Genomic DNA, 17,559 nt, shown 5'->3' with positions numbered 1-17,559 from the left:
CCACAAAGGTGACTGATCACAGGTATGACATCAGGAAAGGTCCTTTGGCTCAGTCCATCCTGTCCAGTAGGGGGGGTTACAGTGTCCTGGGCTGTGGAGATGTGCGAGCACTGTGTTGAGCATGCACCCCACCCCCACAAGTCTTTCCACTCTTTCAGGCAGGACACCACACTCCGCCCCTTTTCATCTGCAACGTCTCATTGGTGCAGCCAGAAACGAGCCCTAGAGATGGAGTCGGAGCGTCACAGCTTTGGGCTACGATTAATGGCGCGCTGAGGTCACCAGAACACGCCCACAACACGTGGGGGAAATGACGTCATACCGGGCAGGATCCCTGCATGCATTGTAGCCTCTGCTATGACTGCTCCCGGGCCGCTGTGATGCTGCGCGGTCCCGGCACGCTCCATCGCTCAGGCCGGGGTTTGGTGACCGCCGTCAGGCGCGCGCATACAGCACGTCATCACTGCAGACTGGAGGCAGCGGTGCTGGGAGCCGGCAGGTATGGCTGTCTACTTTACTACGATTCTTGGCCCTCCCCTTTTAACCCTTTCGAGCCAGAGCCTGTTTTCACCTTCCTGACCCGGCCAAATTCTCCAATTCTGACCACTGTCACTTTATGAGGTAATCACTGTGGATCGCTCCAACGGATCCCACTGATTCTCAGACGGTTTTCTACTTCGTTCTAGTGGTAAAAATATTTTTTTCTTTTTTCTGTGAAACTTTTGTGACAACTTTGCAATTTTTAAACTTTTCATGCCCTTAAATCAGAGAGATTTAGTAGTTAAATAACATTTCCCACATATCTACATCAGCACAATTTTTTTAAACATTTTTTTTTTGTTAGGAAGTTAAAGGGAACCTGTCACCTGAATTTAGCGGGTCCTTTTTTGGGGTCATATGGGCAGTGTTTTCGGGTCTTTTATTAACCCCTTTTTTTCCCGCTGGCCACACGCTGGTTGTGAAATTGACTTGCTGTTGATTCGCTTTCCTCCCTAGTTAACGCGTGCGCAAAGCAATCTTGACTTGCGCACGCGCAGTATGCTTTGCCCAACTGCGGGCAAAGCTGAAAACCATTAGTGCGCCGGCGCATGCGCACTATGTCCCGGAAGTGTTTTGCTGTGTTCCGGGACATAGTGCGCTGGCGCATGCGCACTATTGGTTTTGGGCAAAGCATACTGCGCGTGCGCAAGGCAAGATTGCTTTGGGCACGCGTTGACTAGGGAGGAAAGCGAATCAACAGCAAGTCAATTTCGCGGCCAGCAGGAAAAAAGGGGTTAAAAAAAGACCCGAAAACATAGCCCATATGACCCAAAAAAGGACCCGCCAAATTCAGGTGACAGGTTTCCTTTAAGGGTTAAAAGTTGACCAGTGATTTCTCATTTTTCCTACAAAATTTATAAAAACCATTTTTTTTTTCTTCAGAAGCTATGTGAAAGGAAAAAAATAAACATTTTAATTTTTCCCACAAATAATGTTCATTTAGCCCCAAATTTTTCGTTTTCACAAAGGCAACAGGAGAAAATTACCATGTATACTTGAGTATAAGCCGACCCCCCCCTAATTTTTCCACAAAAAACTGGGAAAACTTAATGACTCATGACTCGAATATAAGCCTAGGGTGGAAAATGCAGCAGCTACCGGTAAATGTCAAAAATAAAAAATAGATCCAATAAAAGTAAAATTGATTGAGACATCAGTAGGGTAAGTGTTTTCGAATATCCATATTGAATCGGGAGCCCCCTGAGATACTCCATAAAGTTCATGATGGCCCCATAAGATGCTCCATATTAAAATATGCCCAATATAATGCTGCACAAAGGTTAATAATGGCCCCATAAGATGCTCCATGGAGATATTTGCCCCATATGCTGTTACTGCGATTTAAAAAAAAAAAGAGACATACTTACCTCTTGTCGCTCAGGCCCCCGGCACTTGCAATATTCACCTGTCTTCGTTCCACCACTGCGCACCGCTCCATCTTCCGGCTCTCTGCAGTGACTGTTCAGGCAGAGGGTGCGGACTAACCACGTCATCGCGCCCTCTGACCTGAGCTTCACAGCAGAGGACGCGGAAGACAGAGCGGCGCCCGGCGGTGGAACGAGGACAGGTGAATATCGCGCAATGCTGCTTACCCTCCCCATTATACTCACCTGCTCCCGGCGCGGTCCCTGGCAGCTTCCCTGATGGTTTTCTCCGGTTTCTGACAGCTTCTTCCAGTGTTGAGCGGTCACCGATAACTGTCATTACAGTAATGAATATGCAACTCCACCCCTATGAGTGGAGTCTCGTCCATATTCATTACTGTAATGAGCGGTACCATGTGACCGCTCAAAGCTGGAAGAAGCTGTCAGCACCCGGAGACCATCGGAGATGCAGGGACCGCACCAGGAGCAGGTGAGTATATCACAGCCGCCGCTCCCCCTCCCCCGCCGACCTCCCTGGGACAATGACTCAAGTATAAGCGGAGAGTGGCACTTTCAGCCTAAAAAATGGGCTGAAAATCTCGGCTTATACTCTAGTATATACGGTAACCATACAATCTGTTGTGCAATTTCTTCTTACTAATGCATGCCAATGCCCCATATGTGGGGGAAAACATCTGTTTGGGCGCACAGCATGGCTCTGATTAGCACCGTTTGACTTCTTGAATGCAAAATTGGCTGGAATAGATAGCAGACGATATGTCGCATTTGGAGAGCCCCTGATGTACCTAAATGGTGGAAACCCCTCACAAGTTACACTAGTTTGGAAATTAAACACCTCAACGAATTTATCGAGAGTTGTTTTGAGCATCTTGAACCAGGGCTGTCGGTAAGCCAAATCTCCGACGCCACCAAAATTGGCTTGACTCCTCAGCCCTGCCTTGAACGCACAGGGGCTTCACAGAATTTTATACCATTGGGCAATGAAGAAAAAATAATTTTACCCCCAGACATTACATTTTGATACTAAGAAATGAGTAAAAATGGCATCAAAATGTGTCCCACAATTTCTGCTAAATGTAGAAATACCCCATATGTGGCTGTACAGTACTGCTTAGCCACACAGCGAGACTCGGGAGGGACGGAGCGCTATTTGACTCTAGGAGAACAAATTATTGTAGAATAGTTTGCCGACTCCAAATACAGAGCCTCTAAATGCCAGAAGAGCAGAATCCCCCCCTCAAGTGACCCCAATTTGGAAATTGCACCCCTCTGGGAATTTAGCTACAGGTGCAGTAACTATTTTGACTCCATTGTTTTTTTTTTCCAGAAAAAAAGCAGCAGTCGATTTTGGCAGACTGAAAATTGCAAATCTTCCATGGTAATGCCCGTACATTATGCCCAGCTCATGTTTCTGGAGATACACACCCATAAATTAGGTGCACTCTATGTTGAGCACTTCCATCAAAATCTCTGATTGAGGTGATTCAGATGAAAACCCCCGATGGATCCGTTCACTATAATGAGGCAGCAGAGTTACTCTGGACTCCATCTGGCCTCTGTTCAGCGCTTGTCCTTCTTAAAAGTGCACAAAACTGTGGCCGATTTCACTTCTATTCATGCCTAAAATGACAGACACCGCCGGATCACAGATCAGACGACGTCCACAGCGCCCCATCTGCCTCATTGTAGGGAATCTTCTTCTGGGGGTTCCGTCTCATTCTCGTATTTCAGAGATTTACACCGAAATACCGGTGTAAGTGCTCAGTGTAGAGTGCAGGATAAATGTGCACCGAGGAGCCTTACTGCGATACTTGGGATGGTGAATGAAAAATAAATCAACAGCAAGTGAAGAATTGATTTTATTTTTTCCGCTGTTCCTCGTGCGGAATAAGTGATTAGGCGACTTTATTCTTCAGGTCAGTGCAATTACAGCAATACTAGATTTATATAGATTGTTCGGCTGCTGTCACACTCTAAAAGACACTTTACACAACAAAAAAGTTTTTGCATCCCCATATTTTGAGAACTATAATTTTTGTACATTTCTGCTGACTTACATGTGATAGCTTCTTTTTAGCGGGACGAGTTGATGTTTTTATTGGTACCGTTTTCGGTCACATGACTTTTTTTTTTTTTTTCTTTTATTGTTTTCAATTCCGATTTTTGGGAGGCAGAATGAACAAAAAACAGCAACTGTGGAATTGCATGTGGTAATCTTGATCAGTCAGTTTTGTTTTTCAGGTCAGTACGATTACAGTGATACCAAATTTATATAGTTTTTTTTTTAATGTTTTGACACTTTTTAAACCCGTCACGACATGCGCTGTACTACCCTTCACGACATGCACTGTACTAGTACTAAGCATGTCGTGTCCCCCATTCCCATTTGATGTGGGCTCCAGCAGTGAGCCCACATCTTTCTCAGTATATGTCAGCTGTTTTGAACAGCTGACTTGTGCCTGGAACAGCCTTGGGTTGAATCACGATCCACTCGCAACTATTAACCCGTTAAATGTCGCTGCAAAACTCTTGATAGCGGTATTTAACGAGCGTTTACGTCCATTAGCCCGGAAATCTGCCCACCGGTGACCCCATCACGTGATCGTGGGTCACCGGTTGGTTGACATGACAACCAGAGATCTCTTGGAGACCTCTATGGTTGTGACTGCCGGCTTGCTGTGAGCGCCGCCCAGTGGTCGGTGCTCATAGCAAGTGAGTAAGTCTATATAGAGGCGATCTGTATGTAGCAGAGCCGATTGGACTATTGCAGCTTCTAGTCTTCCATGGAGACTATTGAAGCATGCCAAAAAAAAAATGTTTTTAACCCCTTCCCGACCCATGACGCCACGTAGGCGTCATGAAAGTCGGTGCCAATCCGACCCATGACGCCTATGTGGCGTCATGGAAAGATCGCGTCTCTGCAGATCGGGTGAAAGGGTTAACTCCCATTTCACCCGATCTGCAGGGACAGGGGGAGTGGTAGTTTGGCCCAGGGGGGGTGGCTTCAACCCCCCCCTTCCCCCCGTGGCAAATAATAAGCCCTCACCCCACCCAAGATCACGAAAGGTGGAGATGCTACGGTATCAAAAAATGGCGCTTTTTATCTTTTTAACAAGTTTTGGATCGGCGGTATGATTAACCCCTTTACCCCCAAGGGTGGTTTGCACGTTAATGACCGGGCCAATTTTTACAATTCTGACCACTGACCGTTTATGAGGTTATAACTCTGGAACGCTTCAACGGATCCCAGTGATTCTGACATTGTTTTCTCGTGACATATTGTACTTCATGATAGTGGTAAAATTTCTTTGATATTACCTGTTTATTTATGAAAAAAAAAAACAAATTTGGTGAAAATTTTTAAAATTTCGCAATTTTCCAACTTTGAATTTTTATGCAATTAAATCACTGAAATATGTCACACAAAATACTTAATAAGTAACATTTCCCACATGTTTACTTTACATCAGCACAATTTTGGAATCAAAATTTTTTGTTTGTTAGGCTAGTTTCACACTAGCGTTTCCCTGATGTGCGGCGGGCTGCGGACTTCCTCTGTGAAGCCCCGCCCTCGGCCGCACCTCCGCTGCTAGCTCCGCCTACATCTGCATGTGGCCCGCATGCGACCTGCGTACCTATACTTAAGATTAGGTACGCAGGTCGTGCGGCTGTATGCGGATGGTGCCGCATGCGTCGTTTTGCCTGATGTGCGGCGACCAGCTGGGCCGCATGCAGATGTAGGCGAAAACGCTAGTGTGAAACTAGGCTTAGGGAGTTATAAGGGTTAAAAGTTGACCAGCAATTTCTCATTTTTACAACACCATTTTTTTTTAGGGACCACATCTCATTTGAAGTCATTTTGAGAGGTCTACATGATAAAAAAAATAACCAAGTGTGGCATCATTCTAAAAACTGCACCCCTCAAGGTGCTCAAAACCACATTCAAGAAGTTTATTAACCCTTCAGGTGTTTCTCAGGAATTTTTAGAATGTTTAAATAAAAATGAACATTTAACTTTTTTTCACAAAAAATTTAATTCAGCTCCAATTTGTTTTATTTTACCAAGGGTAACAGGAGAAAATGGACCCCAAAGGTTGTTGTACAATTTGTCCTGAGTACGCCGATACCCCACATGTGGGGGTAAACCCATGGCAGAGCTCGGAAGCAAAGGAGCGCCATTTGACTTTTCAATGCAAAATTGACAGGAATTGAGATGGGATGCCATGTTGCGTTTGGAGAGCCCCTGATGTGCCTAAACATTGAAACCCCCCACAAGTGAGACCATTTTGGAAACTAGACCCCCTAAGGAATTTATCTAGATGTGTGGTGAGCACTTTGACCCACCAAGTGTTTCACTACAGTTTATAACACAGAGCCGTGAAAATAAAAAATCTTTTTTTTCCACAAAAATTATTTTTTAGCCCCCAATTTTGTATTTTCTCAAGGGTAACAGGAGAAATTGGACCCAAAAAGTTGTTGTCCAATGTGTCCGGAGTACGCTGATACCCCATATGTTGGGGTAAACCCCTTTTTGAGCACACGGGAGAGCTCGGAAGGGAAGGAGCACTGTTTTACTTTTTCAACGCAGAATTAGCTGGTATTGAGATCGGACGCCATGTCGCGTTTGGAGAGCCCCTGATGTGCCTAAACAGTGGAAACCCCCCCAATTATAACTGAAACCCTAATCCAAACACACCCCTAACCCTAATGTCAACGGTAATCCTAAACACACCCCTAACCCTGACACACCCCTAACCCTAATCCCAACCCTATTCCCAACTGTAAATGTAATCCAAACCCTAACTTTAGCCCCAACCCTAACTTTAGCCCCAACCCTAACTGTAGCCTTAACCCTAACCCTAGCCCTAAAACTAATGGGAAAAGGGAAATAAATACATTTTTTTAAAAATTTTAATTTTTCCCTAACTAAGGGGGTGATGAAAGGGGGTTTGATTTACTTTTATAGCGGGTTTTTTAGCGGATTTTTATGATTGGCAGCCGTCACACACTGAAAGACGCTTTTTATTGCAAATAATATTTTTTGCGTTGCCACATTTTGAGAGCTATAATTTTTCCATATTTTGGTCCACAGAGTCATGTGAGGTCTTGTTTTTTGCGGGACGAGTTGACGTGTTTATTGGTAACATTTCGGGGAACGTGACAATTTTTTATCACTTTTTATTCTGATTTTTGTGAGGCATAATGACCAAAAACCAGCTATTCATGAATTTCTTTTGGGGGAGGCGTTTATACCGTTCCGCGTTTGGTAAAATGGATAAAGCAGTTTCATTCTTCGGGTCAGTACGATTACAGAGATATCTCATTTATATCATTTTTTTATGTTTTGGCGCTTTTATACAATAAAAACTATTTTATAGAAAAAATAATTATTTTTGCATCGTTTTATTCTGAGGACTATAACTTTATTTTTTTGCTGATGATGCTGTGTGGCGCTCGTTTTTTGCGGGACAAGATGACGTTTTCAGCGGTACCATGGTTAATTATTTCCGTCTTTTTGATCGCGTGTTATTCCGCTTTTTGTTTTGTATGATAATAAAGCGTTGTTTTTTGCCTCTTTTTTTTTTTTTTTACCGCATTCACTGAAGGGGTTAACTAGTGGGACAATTTTATAGGTGGGGTCGTTACGGATGTGGCGATACCAAATATGTGTACTTTTATTGTTTTTTTTTTTTTTTTAATTTAGATAAAGAAATGTATTTATAGGAACAATATTTTATTTTTTTTTTGGGGGGGGGGGGGAATTTTGGGGGGCTTTTTTTAAAAAAAATTTTTTTTACACATGTGAATTTTTTTTTTTACACTATAACATTGCCCCAGGGGGGGCATCATGTTATAGTGTAAGATCGCTGATCAGCGATCTAACATGCACAGCTCCAGGCTTCACAGTGCCTGCTCTGAGCAGGCGCTGTGAAGCCACCTCCCTCCCTGCAGGACCTGGATGCTGCGGCCATTTTGGATCCGGGCCTGCAAGGAGGAGGTAAGAGACCCTCGCAGCAACGCGATCACATCGCGTTGCTCCGGGGGTCTCAGGGAAGCCCGCAGGGAGCCCCCTCTCTGCGCGATGCTTCCCTATACCGCCAGCACATGGCGATCATGTTTAATCGCGGTGTGCCGGGGGTTAATGTGCCGGGAGCGGTCCGTGACCGCTCCTGGCACATAGCGCCGGATGTCAGCTGTGATAGGCTGCGATCGCTATGACGTACTATCCCGTCGGTGGTCATACGGGCCCACCCCACCTCGACGGGATAGTATGTCATATGTCAGAAAGGGGTTAAAAAGCATAGTGTTTTGCTACTTTTTTTGCGGTGTTCATTGTAGGGGTTAACTAATGTGACAGTTCTAGCGATTGGCTGGGTCAAACAGTCTTGCTGTAGTCTGACCCCGAGGCAATCATGTGACCTCCGGCTGCCGTGACGACCCTCGGTTCTCCGGTGATCACGTCAGGGTTGTGGCCGAGAGGTAAGAGCAGTCCTCTCACAATCTTCTAAATGCTGCCATCGCTATTGATCGTAGCATCTAGAAGATAACAATGGGTTAGCAAGCGTTGGCGCTGCAGAGTCCAGCAAGTGCCGCCGTTCATCTACAGTTGGCGGTCAGGAAGCTGTTAATATGGGATGAATTCATGTCTGACAGGTCCTAAAACATTTCTGAACAGTGGGGAAAATCTATCCACAAAAATTAAAGGGCTTGTCCAGCCTCATTTGCTGTCATGATTTGGCAGACTGCAGAATTTTCTTCCGACTCTGGACAACCATTTTAATTACACTACTAATATTGTGGAGTTGTTTTACAATGGTGCTTTTTGGGGTATTTTTCTTTGGCTTTATTTTGATAGGCTTCTTAGGTGGGAAAACAGTCATAAAACGCAACATGTGAATATACCCTGCAGTATTTGATGTTGCAGATTTTCTGCACCTATTAGCGAGATCTAAATCTGCGAACTCTGCTTCAGGAAAATGGCCGCCGCGATCTCCATCTGCGCACGCGCGGCCTCCCGTGGCCATTTTCCTGAAGCCCCGGGAAGCAGAGCACTCCATCTGCGCACGCGCGGCCTCAGGAAGATGGCCGCCGCCACCGAGAAGCCGGTGATTAACTTGGCTCTGCTGCTCACATTGGATACCGGGCCACTGCATTAACTCACCTGTGAAAGGGACCCTGTTCACGCCATACCGCTCATCATCCCCGCAACTCTGCCGCCGCCGCACCACTGCCGGTAAGCCTGCATTACGACTATAAGACGCACCCCCATTTTCCTCACATTTTTTTGGGGGGAAAAAGTGCATGTTATAGTCCGAAAAATGCAGTATTTTTATTTTTGAAATTTACCAGTAGCTGCTGCTTTTTCCACCCTAGGCTTATACTCGAGCCATTAAGTTTTCGAAGTTTTTTTGTGGCAAAATTAGGGGGGTCGGCTTATACTCGGGTCGGCTTATACTCGCGTATATACGGTACATTAAAAAAGCAAACTAACATCCATGCTCGTGCCATGATACCAAGACATTATGGTGTACATTTGGGAAACTGATGTGTTTTTGCACTCATTGCTTTCTGTGGGTCTGTGTCCTTTGGGGTGCACAGTGTCTCCTCCAATATTTGTAAGCACCACAGCCACTTAACTCAAATAAAAATTTTTTTATTTACCATGCCATTATTGCTGCTTTAGGACATTATCCCCTTTACTCAATATGAGATTTATTGTGTAAGGGGGATTGTCCACATATATACCCATATGAATTGGTTTAGGTTTTTTACTATGCAATAATCAGTGTTTTAAAGGGCTAAAGCATTGTTTCTCCTGGTATTCAATCTGTCCTCCCCCCTGCTGATTGTGATCCTGATTACTAGGACAATAAATGGCTCATGTATAGATTTAATAACGGGAAGGTGTTGCGAGAATGGGGAAACTCGAGTTTTTTTCATTATTGGGAATACATGCATAAAGACCAACTGGTTCTAGGTCCTTGCTGTCATTAGGGATTGCCTACTGCCATAAACATCGCATGCCACATGATGTCATCATAGATGAAAGTAAAATCAATGTAAATGGGCCTTCAAGGGGTTGTTAAGTCTTAAAGGGAACCTGTCACCCCCAAAATCGAGGGTGCGCTAAGCCCACCGGCATCAGGGGCTTATCTACAGCATTCTGTAATGCTGTAGATAAGCCCCCGATATCACCTGAAAGAGAAGAAAAAGAGGTTATATTATACTCACACGGGCGGTCCGATCCGGTGGGCGTCGCGGTCCCGGGCCTCCCATCTTCATAGGATGACGTCCTCTTCTGGTCTTCACGCTCCGGCTCAGGCATACTTTGTCTGCCCTGATGAGGGTAGAGCAAAGTACTGCAGTGCGCAGGCGCCTGGAAAGGTCAGAGAGGCCTGCGCACTGCAGTACTTTGCTTTGCCCTCAACAGCACAGACAAAGTACGCCTGTGCCGGAGCCGCAGCGTGAAGACCAGAAGAGGACGTCATCTGATGAAGATGGGAGGCGCCGGACCGGACCGCGACACCCATTGGACCGGACCAGCAGGGGGAATGCCCTTGGGTGAGTATAATATAACCTCTTTTGCTTATCTTTTAGGATACATCGGGGGCTTATCTACAGCATTCCAGAATGCTGTAGATAAGCCCCTGATGCTGGTGGGCTTAGCTCACCCTCGATTTTGGGGGTGACAGGTTCCCTTTAAGGGTACTAGTCTGCAGTCACTCCTTACGCTGCACACTGAGGATTCTCTGGCGTCGGGTGCGGGCGGTCATTTTACTGCATGTGTGCAAACCACATACTTGCAATCATATAACTGTCTGCTCCCAGCGGTGGCACCAGAGAATCCGCACAGCGCTCATCATGGGAAGATTCACAAGTCTACAGTCAGTGACTGCAGACTTGTACCCTAGGGCAGGACAACCCCTTTAATTAACTGCTATAGTCATGCGATGTGACATTGCATACTGCTGTATGCAGTAACGAGTACAGTCCAGAAGATACTTTTAGTACATTTTGGTTTCTTTTTGACCTCTTCAGCATATTTTTTTTTTTTCCTTCTAGTACATTCAAGGACTAGAAGCCGGAGCTTATTGTGGTGCTGCAAAAATGAATCCTGAATTTTTGCAAAAGCTTCTGAGTGAAGACCCCAAAGCAAAAGTTATCTGTCAAGTCAGTAAAACATTCAGTGTGGACTATGTCAGTCTCCAGACCAGCACGATGGACGAAGTATTCAGCAAATTCCCTGAAGTTCTGCTGGTGATCCGCTGTCACAATGCTGACCAAAGAGCGCTCTACACTTTTTTGGCAGATGGGCCTCGTGTTGGTGCCCCATATGAAATGACAAGAATGGTCCATGTAGCGATACCAGCTGATGAGACTTCAAAGGGACTTGCACGAATGTTTCACATTTTTAAAGAACTTAACCCCCATTGGACTTCAATTCAAGTATTTTTGGTGGATCCCGATTTCACAGATGTTAATGCTATCCATGAGGCATTTCCATCAGCCGAAGTGGTTCTTTCCGCCTCCCATGTCTACACTTACATTCAGCAACGTATCCGTGAGCTTGATTTGCCACACAAGGCGGAGAACATTCTACTGAACGCGCTGAAGAATACAATGTGTTCAGCCACAGACAGAAATTTAAAGGGTATGTACAAGATTCTGCAAAAGTTTGCAACTCCCAGTACGTTCACACAGATAAAAGCTGACTGGCTTCTAACAGATAGGATCTGGGCTCTGCACCGCTGGAGAAGCTGGAAAGATTGTTTGCAGTATGTTGAAATGATGGAAGCATTGAGCCAAGGGTTGAGTGCAGTGTTCAAAATATCACCTTCTTTGATAAGGACTATGAATAGTTTTGTTCTATTTTGGATGCAGGCTGCAGAAAAAAGCAAGCCGGAGGCTCGAGACTGCAGTCCAGAAGAATTGGCAATATTAAAATGCAAAAGTGAGATATGTGAAGGGTCATTTGAGGAACCTAAGATGGAGGCTGAAGCTGTAGCTTCCATGTCTGAATCACTAGACAACATCTGTAACCCTGCAGCCTTCAGACTCTCTGAGCATGAACTTGATGTTGCCGAGAAATCAATAGAACTTGTAGGTGCCAGCGAAGATCAAGTGTGTGTTCAGATTCTTGAGAAGCCAAATGAAATTAGTGGTGAGATATGTAAGACCTGTACCTGCAGCTTTTACCAATGCACAAAGCTTCCCTGCCGCCACATCCTGGCAGTGCTCAATGCCAGTAAGAAGACTCTACAGTCAGATATGCTTCACACAGCCTGGCAGAGGCAGGCTGATGATGGACCCACACCAATGCTCCCTGTAACACCAGAAACCCTGGAAATCATGGAGGCCCAAGGGAGAAAAGTCTCTGAAAAACACCTACTTGCTAAATCCATGACGAGCCAGATAACGGCGCTATTGGCAGAATGTAGTGATGAGGTTTTTCAGCACCGCTATAATACTCTAAGAGAACTGGCAGATACATGGATCGGGCCCTACGAAGAAGTCAAGCTTTAGAATGGAGCCTGCGAATTACGCCAAGACTCCAGCGTACTCCTGCCGTACATTTGCAATTAACGATTACAACATTTGCTAAAGTAACTGATTGCATCCTTAGTGCTGTGTGTAAATGGGCAAATTGACCTGTTGCAAATTATTTCTTTAAGGCCTGGTTCACATGAACATATAAAAATATTGTCCTTGTTTTCTTCAATGTAATTTGTATGCGTTTTTTTTTTTTACGTTTTACAGCAGTAGTAACCATTTACAGGTTCTGATAAAGAATTGCAGTGTATTTGTAAAAAGTTCCATATGGGACCTTTTTTATGCACACTCATAGATTTGAATGGATGAGATTGACCATGCATAAGAAAGAGACTTATGCGAGGCGAGCTGTGATATATTTTTTTTCACATGCAGATTCGGTCACTGATAAAATAAAAAAAATAAAAAGACGTTCATCTCCATCTCCCTATTGAATAACATTAGCCCAAGTGCTGTCCGTTTTTCACAGGCAGCAGTGTGATCAGGTTCAGAGCCCTTGTTCTTCAGCAATGCCATCAGCCATAACTCTCAACCTTCAAGAATGCACAACTCCTCTGCAAGCAGGAAGTTGGGAGGCAATAGCGCAGATTCTAGGAACTTGAGACAACCCCTTTAAAGGGGTACCTTGAGTCCATTCACTTCCACATCAGGCGCCGAGCCGGGGCCAAGGACACCAGGACGAGCGTGTGGCAGGTATTGTCCACCTGTCCGATGCATTAGAACAGGTCAGCAGCGTATCCCTGGCAAGCAAAGGTAGTTGAAAGAAGTAGGTACAGTTTACATAGCAAGTTCTATAACGTACTAACAGTTCTCTTGGGCCAGGTGCCGCCATCACCCAATAACCATATCAATCCAGGTCCTAGCAGCTCGGCTCCCACTCCCATGTGTGGCAAAGGACCGTGAAGGAGCAATGTTTGCTGGAGGGACAATTAACTGTGTGAGGTAGTGACTGGTGGTACTTGTGAGGGTCACTGTATGTCCACCTCCCCCCCCCCCCTAGGATATGCACGGAGGCGTATTGAGTAGTGATGAGCGAGTGTGCTTGTTGCTCGGGTTTTCCCCAGCACGCTCGGGTGACCTCAGAGTATTTGTTAGTGTTCGGAGATTTAGTTTTCATCGCGGCAGCCCCCTGACGAAGCTGACGCGAAACGCGCGTTGGGGCCACTGCGTGGAGCATCCTAACTGCCAGCATCTGGGCGCATTTGTATGTATGAATATATTCTTACTAGAGGCCCCCTGAGCCTTTGCGCATGGCTCAGGGTATTTGAAAAAACAATCGTTATGATTTATTTCGGACACCTTATAGTGCCTTGATCCTAGCCCAGGTTTGATTTGCACTAAGCACTTTAGGAAAGGATTTTTTGGCATTGGGTATATCCACGCAGTGTCTTTCCATCTTTTTGCTACCACTATCCCTCTTACTGTTGTTTTATGTTTATATGTAGTGTTTAAACTTGATGTACCAATATTAGTATTTTGTGGTTGATAACTAATAAAAATTTGATAAATATTTATGGACATTAACTCCGATTCTTCATGGTTATTTTAGTTAAAAACCCTGCAGTATAGGGTTTGAGTGTCAGGTTCAGAGTCAGTGTCAGTCTGGTGTTGGCAGGAGTACAGAGCAGGAGGCTCTGCAGAGCTCCATGCTGTGTGAGGCAACACAGGCCAGCAGAGCCAAATGGACAAGGCAGCTGAAAAGTCTGGCACCCACATCGGTGCAGTCGCCGATGGCAACTGGTCTCAGGAGGTGGACTGGCGTGTTACTGTAAACTGGAGGTTCCCAGCTGCGATCCAGAGGATATCATGTACTGTGTATTGCTGTGAGTAAAGAGACATTAACACGGCGCTGCAGTCATCCACGGTAACAGGTCAAAGGTGGACTGATGTGTTTAGTGACTGTAATCCAGAAGATATGGTTCCCAGCTGTGATCCGGAGGATATCGTGTGCTGTTTTTTTTTTGTTTGTTTTTTTTAGTTGAACATATAACCCCTTTCTGTCCTCGGACTGTTGTGAATTCTGTGGCCAAGCTCCCTCCTGTGGTCGTGAGTGGTACTTCGGCTGGTTCTGTCTATGAGCTTCCTTTGGTGGATGAGAGTGGTACTGCGGCTTCTGAGTTTCCTTCCTCAGGTGATGAGGTTAAGTCGTTAGGTGCTGCTCTATTTAACTCCACCTGGTGCTTTGATCCTGGCCTCCAGTCAATGTTCTAGTATTGGTCTTGCTTCCTCCTGGATCGTTCTTGTGGCCTGTCTATCCTGCATAAGCTAAGTTCTGCTTGTGTTACTTTTGTTTGCTATATTTTCTGTCCAGCTTGCTATATTGGTTTTTCTTGCTTGCTGGAAGCTCTGAGACGCAGAGGGAGCACCTCCGTACCGTTAGTCGGTGCGGAGGGTCTTTTTGCCCCTCTGCGTGGTTTTTTGTAGGTTTTTGTGTTGACCGCAAAGCTATCTTTCCTATCCTCGGTCTATTCAGTAAGTCGGGCCTCACTTTGCTAAATCTATTTCATCGCTGTGTTTGTATTTTCATCTTTACTCACAGTCATTATATGTGGGGGGCTGCCTTTTCCTTTGGGGAATTTCTCTGAGGCAAGGTAGGCTTATTTTTCTATCTTCAGGGCTAGTTAGTTTCTCAGGCTGTGCCGAGTTGCATAGGGAGCGTTAGGCGCAATCCACGGCTACCTCTAGTGTGGTGTGATAGGATTAGGGATTGCGGTCAGCAGAGTTCCCACGTCTCAGAGCTCGTCCTATGTTTTTGGTAATTGTCAGGTCACTTTGTGTGCTCTGAACTTCAAGGTCCATTGTGGTTTTGAATTACCTGATCATAACATCGGACGGACTAGTCTGTCCGAGGACAGAACCCCCACTTTGATGCAGGCTTCGGCGGTGAGCCCTCATCAAAGCCGGGACATGTCAGCTGTTTTGAACAGCTGTCATGTGCCCGCAGTAGGCGTGGGCGGAATTGCGATTCGCTCGCGTCTATTAACTAGTTAAATGCTGCTGTCAAACTCTGACAGCGGCATTTAACTTGCGCATCCGGCCATTGGGCCAGAAATGCATGCATCGCTGACCCACGTTACGTGATCGGGGGTCAGCGATGTGTCGGCATGACAACCAGAGGTCTCCTGAAGTCATTCATAGTTGTTGATATCAGATTGCTGTGAGCACCACCCTGTGGTCGGTGCTCATGGCAATGCTGTAATTCAGCTACATAGGAGCGATCTGAGCATCGCTCCAATGTAGCAGAGCCGATCAGGCTATGCCAGCTTCTAACCTCCCATAGAGGCTATTGAAGCATGGCAAAAGAAAAAAAAATGTTTTAAAAAATATGGGAAAAAAATATATATAAAAGTTAAAATCACCCCCCTTTTGCCCCATTTCAAAATAAATCAATAAAAAAAATCAAACATAGACATATTTGGTATTGCCTTGTTCAGAATCGCCCAATCAATAAAAAAAAAAAAGCATTAACCTGATCACTAAACTGCGCAGCGAGAAAACAGTTAAAAAAGCCAGAATTGCCTTTTTTTGGTCGCTGCGACATTGCATTAAAATGCAATAATGGGCGATCAAAACAACGTATCTGCACTGAAATGGTATCATTAAAAACGTCAGCTCGGCACACAAAAAATAAGCCCTCACCCGACCCGAGATTACGAAAAATTGAGACGCTATGGGTATCAGAAAATGGCGCATGTTTGGTGTCTATGAACTTGTAATGATGTGGAGAATCATAATGGCAGTTTTGGCATTTAGTTAACCTAGCAAAAAAGCCAAACAAAAAAACAAGTGTGGGATTGCACATTTTTTTTTTTTTTTGCAATTCAACTGCACTTGGATTTTTTTCCCGTTTTGTAGTACACGACATGCTAAAACCAATGATGTCGTTCAAAACCACAACTCGTCCCGCAAAAAATAAGCCCTCACATGGCCATATTGACGGAAAAATAAAGTTATGGCACTGGGAAGAATGGGAGCGAAAAATAAAAACGCAAAACCGAAAAAAGCTGGGGTCATTAAGGGGCTAAAGAGATGTTTTGCTTTGAACTCTCCTGCGTCATTGCCTCATCACTGCACAGAGTGCTGCTGCTGCACCACAACTGCTTATTTTATTGGTGAAACCAGTCCCCTTCTTTGTCACATACTGACACCAGGGCTGGCTTAGCTATTGAAATAAGCAACTACTCTGCTTTGGTCCTATGACAAGACATACTGTACTGTGTTCAGCACCGCACTGGAAGCCAAGCTGGTGGCACATGGGATAGAGAAGCTACTGGCAGATTAGGGCACTTTGTCTAATAGAATTATACTGTTAAGCTATATAGATCACAGTTTACAGTGACATCATCAATATTTTTTCCTTAACCCCTTCATGACCTTGGGATTTTTCGTTTTTCCGTGTTCGTTTTTCACTCTTCTCCTTCCCAGAGCCATAACTTTTTCATTTTTCCGTCAATTTGGCCATGTGAGGGCTTATTTTTTGCGGGACGAGTTGTTCTTTTGAACGACATCATTGGTTTTAGCATGTCGTGTACTAGAAAACGGGAAAAAAATTCCAAGTGCGGTGAAATTGCAAAAAAAGTGCAATCCCACACTTGTTTTTTGTTTTGGCTTTTTTGCTAGGTTCACTAAATGCTAAAACTGACCTGATATTATGATTCTCCAGGTCATTACAAGTTCATAGACACCTAACATGACTAGGTTATTTTTTACCTAATGAATCATCCCAAAGAAATGTGCAAAAAAGACAATGTATAAAATTATTTTATTAGAATTATTTATAAAATATAAAAAACTAAATTAATCAATTATAGCTGATAAACATGAGCACACTGTAATAGTATAAATCAGACGCCAACCAATATTGACAAAAAATGTAGTCATCAGATTTGTAAACCTCCGAAGTAGTACGGTATATTTTAATAATGTTCCAAAGATTTTTAATAATTATATAGCAACCATAAAAAGTGCATAGTGCATCTGAATGTGCAAAAAAAGTGCAACAATTATCTGCAAAAAAAAACAATGTGCAAAAAAAGCAAAAGTACATATAATATTTTACAACAAAGTGCTAAGCTGCAATGTG

The 17,559-nt window shown here is 44.5% G+C and overlaps 1 protein-coding gene across 3 annotated transcripts; it reads left to right on the top strand.

The window, feature by feature from the left end:
• Positions 1–303: 303 nt before the first annotated feature.
• Positions 304–12,645, top strand: ZSWIM1 (zinc finger SWIM-type containing 1). 3 transcript variants are annotated; one of them, XM_069752207.1, is made up of 3 exons: positions 319–499; positions 3,253–3,303; positions 10,989–12,645. In XM_069752207.1, exons 2-3 carry the CDS (start codon positions 3,301–3,303, stop codon positions 12,447–12,449), a joined length of 1,464 nt encoding a protein of 487 aa, XP_069608308.1. In that variant the 5' UTR covers positions 319–499; positions 3,253–3,300; the 3' UTR covers positions 12,450–12,645. The 3 variants fall into 3 exon arrangements, with proteins under 3 accessions (XP_069608310.1, XP_069608308.1, XP_069608309.1); XM_069752208.1 differs by having other exon boundaries at positions 3,253–3,841; XM_069752209.1 differs by lacking the exon at positions 3,253–3,303 and having other exon boundaries at positions 304–499.
• Positions 12,646–17,559: the final 4,914 nt, after the last annotated feature.

This window comes from Ranitomeya imitator, chromosome 2 (assembly GCF_032444005.1).
Source record: "Ranitomeya imitator isolate aRanImi1 chromosome 2, aRanImi1.pri, whole genome shotgun sequence".
Classification (NCBI taxonomy): domain Eukaryota; kingdom Metazoa; phylum Chordata; class Amphibia; order Anura; family Dendrobatidae; genus Ranitomeya; species Ranitomeya imitator.
Note: the sequence above shows the minus strand (reverse complement) of the source record. Positions and strands in the feature narration are given on the sequence as shown.